General features: G+C 43.9%; 2 protein-coding genes across 3 annotated transcripts; both read left to right on the top strand.

The window, feature by feature from the left end:
- Window positions 1–4,625: 4,625 nt before the first annotated feature.
- LOC119316500 lies at window positions 4,626–6,297 on the top strand. 2 transcript variants are annotated; one of them, XM_037590829.1, is made up of 3 exons: window positions 4,626–4,873; window positions 5,496–6,008; window positions 6,058–6,297. In XM_037590829.1, exon 2 carries the CDS (start codon window positions 5,516–5,518, stop codon window positions 5,957–5,959), a length of 444 nt encoding a protein of 147 aa, XP_037446726.1. In that variant the 5' UTR covers window positions 4,626–4,873; window positions 5,496–5,515; the 3' UTR covers window positions 5,960–6,008; window positions 6,058–6,297. The 2 variants fall into 2 exon arrangements, with proteins under 2 accessions (XP_037446726.1, XP_037446725.1); XM_037590828.1 differs by having other exon boundaries at window positions 4,627–4,873; window positions 5,496–6,297.
- A 2,601-nt stretch (window positions 6,298–8,898) lies between these two features.
- Window positions 8,899–11,821, top strand: LOC119316499 (mitotic spindle checkpoint protein BUBR1-like). Its single transcript, XM_037590827.1, has 11 exons — window positions 8,899–9,175; window positions 9,303–9,362; window positions 9,507–9,651; window positions 9,731–9,888; window positions 10,338–10,416; window positions 10,495–10,561; window positions 10,647–10,704; window positions 10,795–10,957; window positions 11,138–11,223; window positions 11,314–11,397; window positions 11,485–11,821. Exons 1-11 carry the CDS (start codon window positions 8,952–8,954, stop codon window positions 11,543–11,545), a joined length of 1,185 nt encoding a protein of 394 aa, XP_037446724.1. The 5' UTR covers window positions 8,899–8,951; the 3' UTR covers window positions 11,546–11,821.
- Window positions 11,822–13,101: the final 1,280 nt, after the last annotated feature.

Here is a 13,101-nt window from a genome sequence, read left to right as displayed (position 1 = left end):
CAGTAGTGGGAGTTCATGTATTCACCGTGTGTTAATGCTTTGTCCTGGTTCTCTATTAAAATGAGGCCTTAATATCCCTTAGTTTCCAATAGGACCCCATTGCCATGAGAGGGTAGGACAAAAGATGTCATGCAAGTTCTTTCCATAAGCACGTATGACTATTTACAGAATAAATGCCTACATTATATTTATGAAGTGGAGCTAGTGTCGTATCGCCCTAGGTTATGACTGTCACATGATGAATACCATCCAACAAATCATCGATCCAATGCCTACGAATTTCTCTTATATTGTTCTTGCTAAGTTACTACTACTGCTGTCACTACTGTTACTGCTATCACGGTTACCGTTACTATTGCTGCTGCTACTATTATCAAAACTAGCATACTACTTTACTACTGATCACTTTGTTGCAGATAATTCATCTCCAGGTGTGGTTGAATTGACAACTCAGCTGCTAATACTTACAATTTTTTTGGCTCCCCTTGTGTCGAATCTATAAATTTGGGTTGAATGCTCTACCTTCGAAAACTGTTGTGATCCCCTATCCTTGTGGGTTATCATCCCACAATCGACTACATCTTCTTCATCATCACCAATCTATGGCCGCACAACCACCATTAGTATTTTCAGCAAGGAAAACTCCGTCACGGTTTACCTTCAAAGTTCCTCTTTCAGGTCATTGTCATTTCCTTTGTTTTTATTTCGGTTCTTATTTCATCTCCTTTTTTGAAAAACTTATAGTATTCCCCAGCTTGCTTGGAGACAATATAAGAAAGCTCTTCTACATTTGTACTTTCACCATCCTCCCTGGTTTTGTTTCTTTCAGACCACAATTGATGTAATATAGTCATTACCTTGATTTTTATTCTTCATTATAAGTGATGGCAACTCATATGGAGATAAGCACTGAAGTTTCATATCGCTAACAAAAATCAAAGCGTTATTTTCTCTATTCAAGCTCCTACGGGAAATATGTACAAAACTCTTAAGGAAGTGTTTTAGATATTTATTTATCAATTGGCAAGTAGAGGTTCTCAATTTTCTCAAGCACGCATAGTGTCAGTTCAACTATCTTCTCATTCTCGCACATCGTCTATTTGAAAGATTGATCTCAAGCGGTAAATCTTTATCCTACCCAGTTTTGGGATGTTTGTAAAATATCGGCCCATAAGAGATTAAACATACGCAAAAATGCAGGTTATATGAGAGGAGTACAGGAAGTCCAAATTCTACAGAGAACTGTAGTTCACACTTGTCAAGTATGCAAACACATAACATCCGATCCAAACACAGGTACAAAACAAAATATTAAAAACGAGGATTGTATGCACAACGAAAGAAATCAGTGAGCACATGTAGCTCGATATTGCTACCTGGTTCGTTTGTGCTGTGTGTACTGCAGTTAAGTCGGCTCTTCTCCTTGTTGCAATTCTCCATCAACTGATCTACGCCGCATGCACTAAACACGAGAAGTCACTCGCAACATCATAAAGCATGAATCATACTCCCAAGTTAGCCAAGTTTTCTGCAGTGGTATGACCTTAAGGTAAGACCAAAATAGAACAAAGAAAATATGGATCCTACTAAAAACATGTATTTGTGATGACATGAAGTAGATATAAAATTATTGAGACAAAGTAGCAATGAGATCCTTGATCATATTAACAAGGAATAAAATGAACAAGATCACAAATGAGGCTACAAAATTAAAAAAATTACATTAATCATAATACTTGATTCTTGAAAGCAAAAAATGAGAAGGGAAGCAATAACTTGCTCCACGTACTACGTTTACCCCCGAAGTGATGAAGAAATGGGCATTCCTCCAATCTGACTTTGAGGAGTTTCTGTAATATACATTGGAGCAACATGTGCATAGCCTTCAAATCAACTTAGACATGAGCCTAAAAACAAAAATGTGGTGTGAACTATGGCATAAAAGGAAATCAGGCAACCTCCTATTCCAATAGTAACCAAAGAGAAAGCCTAATCAGACACACAATTTACACTTTCACATCAAATATAGCAGTGAACCACAGTAACACCCCCTCTCAGTAAAATGGAAGATGGGTATTTTTAGTACACATGGAAGGATATGTATCAGAAATAGCATACCAAGAGAGTGTTCTCATATGAGTAAACATTCCAAGGGGCTTGGTAAATCAAAGGAATATCAATTTATTTCAGGTATGAATTAATAAGATTTGATGCCAAAATAGACTTAACGGGCAGTACATAATCTTATGGATTGAATGCATTGCAGAAAGCTATTAAAAATAGCAACAATATGATAGAGCTGACCTTGACAAAATCCCAGCCCCTCCAATACTTTGATCACCTCCTAGTTTACATCCTAAATCTTTACAGTACATTCAATCTCCACAGCTTTTCCCGGCTCCAGGTGGAACTGCCTGTAATTTTTTCTTGTTGAGTACCTTGCGATCTCTCCATCTCTTTCTCTTGTTCATCTCCAATAGCGAACGATGTGAAATCATAGGAGGAATGGTCAGCGACGGCGGCTACCGACCAACGACGCATGGAGTAGTGGGACCAGGAGCAGCCTGGGAGTGTAGCTATTGTGCCGGCCGTGACTTCGCCACGAACCTGTCGGAGGGCCGTGGGAGCGGCCTGGGAGTTTCGTCAGCATAACGGGGTGGTGACGATGTTGATGAAGCTACCACAGCAAGGCTTCGCCTAAACACCGCTACAGTATGACCAAGGTGGATTATGGTGGAGGGGGACACCACACACGGCTGGGAGAGATCTTTGTGATCAACTTGTGTGTCTAGAGGTGCCCCCTGCCCCTGTATATAAAGGAGCAAGGGGGAGGCCGGCCGGCCCTTCTTGGCGTGCCTAGGAGGAGGAATCCTCCTCCTAGTAGGAGTAGGATTCCTCCCTTTCCTACTCCTACTAGGAGGGGGAAAGGCAGGAAGATAAAGAGAAGGAAAAGGGGGGGCCTTCTCCTAGTCCAATTCGGACAGGGGGAAGGGGGCACGCTGCCTGCCCTAAGTCGGCCCCTCTCTCTTTCCCTTATGGCCCAACAGGGCCCATTAGCCCCCGGGGGGTTCTGGTAACCCCTTTGGTACTCCGGTAAAATCTCGATTTCATCCGGAACTATTCCGATGTCCAAATGTAGCAATATATCAATCTTTATGTCTCGACCATTTTGAGACTCCTCGTCATGTCCGTGATCACATCCGGGACTCCGAACTACCTTCGGTACATCAAAACATATAAACTCATAAAACCGATCGCCACAGAACTTTAAGCGTGCGGACCCTACAGGTTCGAGAACTATATAGACATGACCGAGACGCGTCTCCGGTCAATAACCAATAGCGGAACCTGGATGCTCATATTGGTTCCTACATATTCTACGAAGATCTTTATTGATCAAACCGCACAACACTATACGTTGTTCTCTTTGTCAACAGTATGTTACTTGTCCGAAATTCGATCGTCGATATCTCAATACCTAGTTTAATCTCGTTACCGGCAAGTCTCTTTATTCGTCCCATAATATATCATCCCGTAACTAACGCATTAGTTATCATGCTTGCAAGGCTTATAGTGATGTGTATTACCGAGAGGGCCCAGAGATACCTCTCCGACAATCGGAGTGACAAATCCTAATCTTGATCTATGCCAACTCAACAAGTACCATTGGAGACACCTGTAGAGCACCTTTATAATCACCCAGTTACATTGTGACGTTTGGTAGCACACAGTGTTCCTCCGGTATTCGGGAGTTGCATAATCTCATAGTCATAAGAACATGTATAAGTCATGAAGAAAGCAATAGCAGTAAACAAACGATCAAGTGCTAAGCTAACGGAATGGGTCAAGTCAATCACATCATTCTCCTAATGATGTGATCACATTGATCAAATAACAACTCATGTCTATGGTTAGGAAACTTAACCATCTTTGATCAATGAGCTAGTCAAGTAGAGGCATACTAGTGACACTATGTTTGTCTATGTATTCACACATGTATTATGTTTTTGGTTAATACAATTCTAGCATGAATAATAAACATTTATCATGAAATAAGGAAATAAATAATAACTTTAGTATTGCCTCTAGGGCATATTTCCTTCAGGAGGAGATGTAAACGGTGAGCGCTACGCTGGGGCTAGGCACCAACGAGCAGCCTGGATCTGAGAGCGGGGGCGCGAAGAGGAGATGAGCAGTGGCGGCGCTCACGATGCCCTAGGGTGCCTAGAACAGCGTGATGGCGGCGACTGCTGGTAAGTTGAGGATCGAGGGAGAGGGAGGCCAGAGGCGGCGTCAGCCATCTAGGGCTACGCCATGATGGGACGGGGGGCGCTGATAGGAGAGATGAGAGAGAGACGTTCGACGGCATGGGGAGAAAGCTAAACGGACGTAGAAAACAATTTATAGGACCGGGAAAAACGAGACGGGAGGAGAGCGGGCGGACGAAGAATGAGGCAGAACATGGTTCTGTTGGCAGAAAAAGCAACACTACGTGTTTTTTAGATAGTAGAGATATATTAGGATTTCCTATGTACACGGTTAATGCGAGAAATAGCATTCGCCGCCTCCAAGCGTGGCATAGACGCACCCATTCTCACGGCCATGTGTGCCTATTCCTTCTCCTCCCAACCCAACCCCCTTCTCTCCCTGTTCTAGAAAAAAAAAACTCTCTCCCCGTCTTCTCGACTCAAGTCGCAAAGCCTTCCCCTCCCCTGGATTCATCGACCCCACGCGCGCGCCTCCCAACCTTATACGCCAGATCGGCTCCCACCACCGCACGCGCAGAATCCGTTTGGGGTTTCGACGCCGGCGCGGCAGCGAGCAGCCGGTCCCAGGGCGTCCGTCCCCCTGCTCCCCCGCGGGCACCAGCAAGGTAATTAAGCCTCCCATCTCGTTCCCGATCAACGCCGGCGAGGGCGGTGGGTTCGCGTCGCACCACTGCCTGCCCTAGTCCGGATTCCTCTACTCTCCGGCTTCAGTTGATTCCGCCGGATAAATTTTCTCTCTCCTCGTACTGTCGTGTAGACGGTTGTGGTAGGGAGTAGAGATCTCGTGCCAGCGCCGCCGACGCCCTTGAGGATGGTTGCGCCGATGGCTTAGGTCAGGTCAAATTCGATGGCACTTGCTGCTGCGAGTTCCTTCGATTTTGGTGCTGTGAAGCTGCGGGTTGGAATCAGTAGGGGGAAACGTCAGCAAGATAACAACAGATACAGGTTATCCTGCAACATCCTTGCAGTTGCTCCCACCTTTGCTGGCTGAGCATCCTATTGGGTAATGGCAAAGGGTAAAAACCAACAACTAACACCTGCTCCTCTTGGACGGGTTGATACTGTGTGAGCGTGTGGCTTCACTTCAGACGAGCATTCCTTGATTAGTACTAGTATTTTTTTTTCGAGATAATGTAATGCTGATGATTCCATCGAATAGCCTTCTTTGTCTTTCTCAATTTATATTGCTGCTTTGGTAGATTGGTTCACTTGAGTTGTGTTTGTCAGGCGAGTCTTGTTTCGACATAATGCAAGACCCTAGAGGTATGGGACGAGAGGATTTCTCGGCCTCGAAGTCACAGAAGAGGAAGGTTGTGTACCGGCCTTTGCCTTCAGTCCAGATAAAAACTGAACCTGAACTGCTGCGGAGAGACATTCCACATTCGTTGGCCAATACACAGAAGCCACCTAAGAGAAGCTTCAGGAGTGAGCCCCGCCCTCCCACGCCGCAGTCTGACAGAGGAACTCCGGACTCTCTACCAGATTCTGGTCCTGCGGATGAATATCGGGCGCTACGGAGGAAGTACATGATGCTGGAGGAAGAGAACTACACGCTGGATGCACAATTAGGCATGGCAGAAGAGGAAGCCAAAACTCTCGAGGATGAGAAGTTTGCATTGCTGGATCAGCTTGTTGTCTTGGAAGGTCTTGTGGAGGAGCCTTCACAGCTGCAGCCACAGCGAAGGCTATAAGCAAGCCATCTATGTGTGACCCTTCGCTTTTTCTAGTGTAATCCTGCATCTAGTATTGTTAAGTGTGACCCTTCGCTTTTTCTAGTGTAATCCTGCATCTAGTATTGTTAAGTGTGATTACCCTCAAGATGTAGCCATTGTAGTGGAAAGAAAAAAAAACCTATGACATCAGGTTTAAGAACTATGGAATTCATGAATGATGCAACTGATCTAGATAATTTATCTATGTTTACTCCCTTCATCCTGTGATATAAGATGTTATTACAATCAATATGTGAGTATATCGGTTGTAATAACATCCTATATTGTGAGACTGAGGGAGTAGTATATTGTTGACTTGTTCGTGTCATTCAATCTTGTAATTTCATAAACCAAGACTATTCATATGAAAATCCCTGTTCATATGTGATGCTACTGCACTACTAAGAGATTTTCATGTGAACAAGAATTTTTTACACCTTGGTTTACGCTTAACTGAATAGTAGTGTGTCGTCAATGAAAAACAAGTTTTACGTGATCGACAAATGCTAAATTTTTGGCGTTTAAATTTTTCTTTTTTACAGATCAAAATGTTTGGACTTTCCACCTAAGCATTTGAAGATAACATTTAGGAGTATACCATGTCTACAAAAAGTCATTCTTTTTTTTTACATTTGCAAAAATATTTGGTGCGCAAGAGCAAATGTTCCAGAGAGCCAAATTGGGTATCCAGGTAACACCCTACTTCCTGTGTTTGGCGGATTGTATTGTTGGTATTCCGTATGCGCCTTTTGATTTGAGATGTCAAGGTTTTGAGACAAACTCTCTAGGGTTTGTGTGTCTATGGGAACATGAGAACACACTGAACGGGGGATGCCTCTACCTCTTCATAGTTACGTGGTAGGATACGTGACTCTTTGTGCCGATCCTCAAGGAGGATGAGCTATGCCACTCAAAAAAGCGACATCCAGCTCGGCTGTTGCCTCTGAGTTTCCACGCAAGTGAAAGCGCAGGAGGATGGCCGACGCTGGGCGTCATCAAGGGCGTGCTACCTGGTTGATCCTGCCAGTAGTTATATGCTTGTCTCAAAGATTAAGCCATCCCTGTTTGCCTTATATGTTGACATGGTAGGGTTACATGAGCTTGGGTCGGTTTACAAGCGGATCTCCTAGTCGAGGGATCCCTGCCCGCCTTATATGTTTATGTCTTGTACTCCAAGGCAACGATGCACCGTTAACAGTACTTGGGTGCTATGTCATCATCAGTACCAAACGGGTCCTTCACGATTTGGATGTAGCTTGTCAAGTGATTTAGCCTCCTCCCATGGGCAAGTTACCCAAGTTGTATCCGCCTGAGCGCGCGCCATTGTTGCTTGTAGGAAGATTGTGAGGGGCTCATAAAACTCCTGTGGAAATAAAATTGATAAGCCGAGTAGTATTCACTCGTAGAGCAGAAATACCATGGCAGATGAGTTAAAAACAGGTTAGTCATGGCATTATCCAGTCATTTCTGATGGATGGAAACTAGCTATCGACTCATCAGGGGGGGCTTCCTGTTATCCTTCTAGGGAGGTGTTGGGCCCCGAAGAGTAAGGGCTTGCAGTAAGCAGCAAATTTCCTTCATTGAAGAACCAAGATTATCAATCTATGGGGTGCTCAATTTACGACTCAACGATCAATACTTGCACACAATTAAGAACTTATTCTTGGTTCCCAACTTGTCACCGAGGTCTTGCTAGCTTTGCTAGTTACAAGGATAAGCGTATTGTATGCTTGGAATTGATTTATAGAATAAAAGGTAAAAATGGTTTAACCTATAAGGAAAAATAGCAAAAGGCATCGCGGTTGTGATTACAGGGATCCATAACTTCACTAGTGGCAAGCTCCGAGGTTGTGATAGAGGTTTGCAAGGCAATGGAAATTTGTCATCTGAGATTGTCCAAGGACAAGCTCCGAGTGTGGAGTTGGGGTAGTAAACCACATGACCTGAAAGGGCACAATTAAATAAAAATGTGGAGTGCACGAGATAAATACATTTGGTACGGATTAAGACATGGACATGGTTTGCACTTGCACGATTCTATAGTCTCTTGTACGTTGTCTCGAAATGTCATATAGATGAATATTGCGTGTTATAACTAAGGATGCAAGTGGAGTCCCGCTTATCCCCTTAAACCAGATAATTAGTTCACCTCTGACCGAGAGATAAAACATATTCTATATCTTAATAGTTAGCGCTCACTAAACTATTTTTCTCAACATGCAAGCATAGCCTCATCATGTAACATACATGTGGAAAATAATTGATCCATCCTCAATATATAATTGATTGACCTCAATTGTGTGTTGCTCGTCCGGTCTTATCAATTGATTGCCAACACTTTGAGCTTTGATTACCATTCGGATCCCCTCTTGAAAAATATGTTTGCTCTGAGGATGCGGATTTTTAACATTCGCCAGAAAATCATTGAAATGAACACTTATCAGTTTCTGTAAAGAAAAATATTAACCCATACAATTGTTCTGTAGAATAGTGTTTCTGAATATATTATATATTTTTCGGGGATAATACTGTTTTTGAATGCATGAAGAAGAATCATACTCCTTTCATTTCAAAATATAGTGCGTCCGCGCTTTTCAAGGTTCAATTTTGACCATAAATTTAACCAACGAGACCAATTACGATTGAAGAAAAAAATTATATAACTGAAAAATTCTTTCGAATACAAATTCACTTATATAATTTTTGCTCCCGCCGCAATCGGTCTTGATAGTTAAATTTACGGTCAAAGTTGAAGCACAGGAATAGAGAAAGCACTACATTATGCAATGGAGGGAGTACCATACATCAGGTGGGCCGTAGATCTGGGCCCGTACTTTTCAAGCCCAAAACCGACAAGAGCCCAGCCATTGTATGTATATAACCCAACCCTGCGCCCGCTCCTCAACGCAACGGTCCAATCGACGAGTTTGAAACCTACCCTCTCCCAACGGTCGGCTTCGGAGCGGTACGCATGGCGGCGGCGGCGGCGAGAGACCTGGCGGCGCTAGACGCGGAGACTCTGGCGCTGCTGGGGGCAGGGCCCGATATGGCGCCGGTGGCCGTGTGCGGCGAGTGGGAGACCTTCAAGGAGAACGTGCGGCCGCTGAAACGCGGGCGGAACGTCGGCCTCCTCAACCAAGCCCTCAAGGCGCACACCGACCCCGCCCAGCGCGCCGCGCTCCTGGCCGAACGCGGGTACGGAAAACCCTCGGCTCTTACTTAGCAAGGCCTTCCTTGCTTCTTCGGTTCTGGTTCTTTCTGGTCTGGGGACGAGTGCCTGATATTCTTGCTTGTTCGGTGTTTGATGAATTGACTGATCCAGGAGGATGATCCAAGCAATCGAAGAGTACCAAGGGGAAGATCCGCTCCAGCCGTGGGTAGAGTAAGTTCTACTTGATCCATCCTCCCCTTTCTGTACATGGTTTCTTGGATGGTACTAATCACACTAGCTAGAACCTGGAGTGCAAAGGTTTCTCCTTGCATCGATTTCTATAGGCTCAGTGCTCACCGCTTTGCCTGTGCGCAGCTGCATCAAATGGGTCCAGGAGTCGTTTCCGGCCGGCGGGGAGTTCTCAGGGCTGGTCGTGATCTACGAGCAGTGCGTGCGTGCCTTCTGGCATGACGAGCGGTACAAGGATGATCTCCGGTACCTCAAAGTGTGGTTAGAATATGTGAGTTGCTGACTTAATTCGGCTTGATCTATTTTGTACTTCCGAAGCGTGTATATTTGACCTGCAGTTTGGTTTGCAGGCTGGGAACTGTTCGGACGCTGAGGTGATATTCAGGTTCCTGGAGTCCAACCAGATTGGTGAGGGCCATGCTGTTTTCTACATTCGCTATGCATTGCTAATGGAGTCGAAGAACAAGCTTAAGAAAGCTGACGAGATCTTTAATCTTGGAATAGCTAGGTGAGATTCTTCTTATGAGACACTGGCACTTCTATGTTTCAAAGGTTGTTGGATTTGGGGTTACTTTGTAGATTCAAGCACCCGTAAAAATATGTCTTGCAGGATGTATTAGTTTACTAAGACCAATTGCTAATTTCGTCTAAAAATATCAATTGTTAATTTGATAGTCTGAGAGTGTCGGTGTAGATATTTTTTACGTATTAGTTTCCAGTCTGCAAGCGATCTATCCTAAATTTCTTGGAGTCCTGTATTTTACTGTTCTTTCGGTCTAGATCGTATGCACCATTGCACACTTTACCTGCAGAGTACTTGACTTGCCTCTCTTTTTGTACATTGAAGGAATTGTCTTATGATTACCTCATCTCTCTTCCACTAACTATGCAATTGTGTATATAATTGACTGAGCTGGTGAAATTTTATCCTTGGGTTGTTCATTCTTTTTCCATCAGGAAAGCAAAGCCTGTGGAGAAGTTGGAAACTACATACAGGGCATTTCTTCGGAGATCAACCAGAAAGAAGGAACACGAGGTGCTCTATTTGTGATTGCAGCCTCCTTTTTTTCTGATCTCCACTCTTTGTTGAATCGTTTATTATCTCTTGCAACAGGATGATACCGCAAGTGATGATCAGCCCGTACGCAAATTCGGTAATGACTTGAACCGTGGTGAAACTAGTAAGTGTGGTGTGCTATACTGTCGTTCAGCGTCAACTTCAAGTGACTGGCTGGGTGTAAACTAATCTTGAATTTGATGTGGCAGGAGGTCAGCATGCAGAGAATTCCCACCTGTTGGCAAAACCTAGGGTAAAGCTGCAAAGGTCAGTACCATTAGCATGTAATCAAACAAGGTATCTAGCCAAACCAGGAGGGTTTCTTGACTAACACTGGTTGTATTGGCACATTCACAGAATCGATGTTAATACACCGATTTCAATTTACAAAGAGAACCCATTGCCAAGTCAGGGCCTTGAGAGAGCTAGGAGCAAAGACAGGGCGTGGAACACCCTTGGAACACAAGCAGATAGAAACAAAGAAAATAACATGATGCCTGCCAGATGGACTTCGCACAAGGTATTTTTGTGGAGCCACTAGAATTCTTCAAAGAACAGATTCAGATTACTTCCGTGGTAGTGATTTTCTGAAGGACGGACTACTACCCGTTCAGTAAATTTAATTTAAGATAATGGAAGAGAGACTGTCATGTCCTCTTCCCGTTCAGTTATAAACTGATGATGACATTTCATTGAACAGATTCCACCGAAGGTAGCAGCACGGCCAGCAGTTCCGCCAGCTCGTGTCAGCTCCATTGAGGTCTTTATAGATGAAGAATGTGCCGAGTATGTTATACGACATCCTTAAGTTATCAGTTTTATAGGAATCACTATACAAACATAAAGTGTTTCTAAATTCCCTTTCGACCATCTTAGGGAACCAGCCCCGCCTCAAGTGCCAAAGAGTCCAAAACCATCTGTTCTGAAGCTTAGGCAAGCAACAAGCAAAAACCTTAAGAAGTAAGAACAGTTTACTGATGCACCTTCCGTTTCCACATATTATGTTTTCTTCTCTCAATTTTTGACCTGCCTGTTTTCTTTGTACAGGGAAACTGAATTGCTTAAGGAGAACCCGCTGCGCAACTTCCCGCTGAGCAGCCTTAGATAATTAACAGTCATATTGTTGATGACTTGTTGTTTGAATCTGTGCCTCTATGCCAAATAAGCTTTAGACTCTAAAGCTTATAGATGCGCCAAGCATATGTAGGCTTGATTGTTGTGATCCATGTACACTAGTTTGATTGATTAATCCTCATCGAGGTGAGGATTGAATAATTTTTCCGTTTTGTCACAAAGTTATTTGATCTTGCCAGCTTCTAGTGGCACTATCTCTTTATTTTGTCTGAATATCCAGAGAGGTCAAATCGATGTCGAGACAGCCTGATTATTTCCTAGCAAATAAAGAACCTTAAGGGCATTGGATTCTCCAAATAGTACGCAAGTGCCATGACAAAACAAAACGTGACTTGATGCAAATGGGTACATGACACATTGGATCAAGTATTTTAGTCATGGCAAGGTCCCATTTGCAACAGCTCGCATGGTTTGCTCCTGGAAAAGGCATAATTTTCTTCCATGGATCTCCATTCCACTGCTGCAAACTTTCTCAGGTCCTGTCAAGGCCCGCCACAGGGTACAGAAGAAGGCGACGAAACCGAATCGATCAGTGTTGCCATTTGGGCCTTGCTTCCTGAAGTGCATGCAGGACGGGACAGATCAGGCGTGTCAAAACTCACAGGCGCGTGTGCCCTCCATGATTTCGAATAATTTGTGTGCGTGCGCGTGTGTGTGATTGTGCTCTTAACGCTATTATTGTACTCCCTCCGTTCCAAAATACTTGTCGTGGGTATCACGACAAGTATTTTGGAACGGAGGAAGTACTACTCTCCATCTTGCTCAATTAACTACTCCTTTTGTTTCTTTTTAGTCTGCATGTAAGATTTGATCAAAGTCAAATTTTACTAATTTTGACTAAGTTTATAGAGAAAAATATCAAGATTCTTAATATGAAATATATATTGTTAGATGCATCATGAAATTATTATACCATATAGCTTTAGTGTTGTAGATGTTAATATTTTTTTCTACCGTTTCGAAAAAAAATATTTTTTTCTATAAAGTTGATCAAACTTTATAAAATTTGACTTTAACTAAATTTTATATGCAGACTAAAAAGAAATGAAGAAAGTAGTATCAAGCATGAACGAAACCATGGAGGGCACACGGATTCCGTTCCGATTCAGATAGCGGTGCAATCTACAACGCATCAGCAGCCTGGTACACGACAGGATCAAGGGCGCACAGCATGACATGACGGGAGCATTCCTCCGAAAGAGGATGGCGCCAAGAGAAAATTTCCAGGCGAGTGGTTTATGCAAGCGATAACGTATTAAAAACAGCGGCTCTGGCCGCACCCCTGCGTCACGCGGTGTCTTACTTACTGTACCACCTGACCGGCGCCATTTTCCATCCATAAAGCCTTTGAGCGAACGAGAAAACGACGGGCAAACACTCGGCGCTTACCGGTGCGCCGGCGCCGAGCCTATATAAGAGGCCGCGCACACATGGTGGACTTTACATTACACACACAACACAAGCTCCGTTCAGGCCAGTGGTAGTGAAGATACAGGGGCAGCCACCCGATGGCGATGGTCCATGAGGCGA

This window comes from Triticum dicoccoides, chromosome 6A (genome assembly GCF_002162155.2).
Source record: "Triticum dicoccoides isolate Atlit2015 ecotype Zavitan chromosome 6A, WEW_v2.0, whole genome shotgun sequence".
In the NCBI taxonomy this organism is placed as follows: Eukaryota; Viridiplantae; Streptophyta; class Magnoliopsida; order Poales; family Poaceae; genus Triticum; species Triticum dicoccoides.
This window is presented reverse-complemented; position numbering and strand designations above follow the sequence as displayed.

What these genes read in the sequence shown, in the direction of transcription:
- LOC119316499 (XM_037590827.1), top strand. Translation starts at nt 8,952, where the DNA reads ATGGCGGCGGCGGCGGCGAGAGACCTGGCGGCGCTAGACGCGGAGACT. An exon ending in CCAGAAAGAAGGAACACGAG is followed by an intron (nt 10,417 to 10,494) that starts GTGCTCTATTTG and finishes CTCTTGCAACAG; the next exon opens with GATGATACCGCAAGTGATGA. An exon ending in ACAAGCAAAAACCTTAAGAA is followed by an intron (nt 11,398 to 11,484) that starts GTAAGAACAGTT and finishes TTCTTTGTACAG; the next exon opens with GGAAACTGAATTGCTTAAGG.
- LOC119316500 (XM_037590829.1), top strand. Translation starts at nt 5,516, where the DNA reads ATGCAAGACCCTAGAGGTATGGGACGAGAGGATTTCTCGGCCTCGAAG.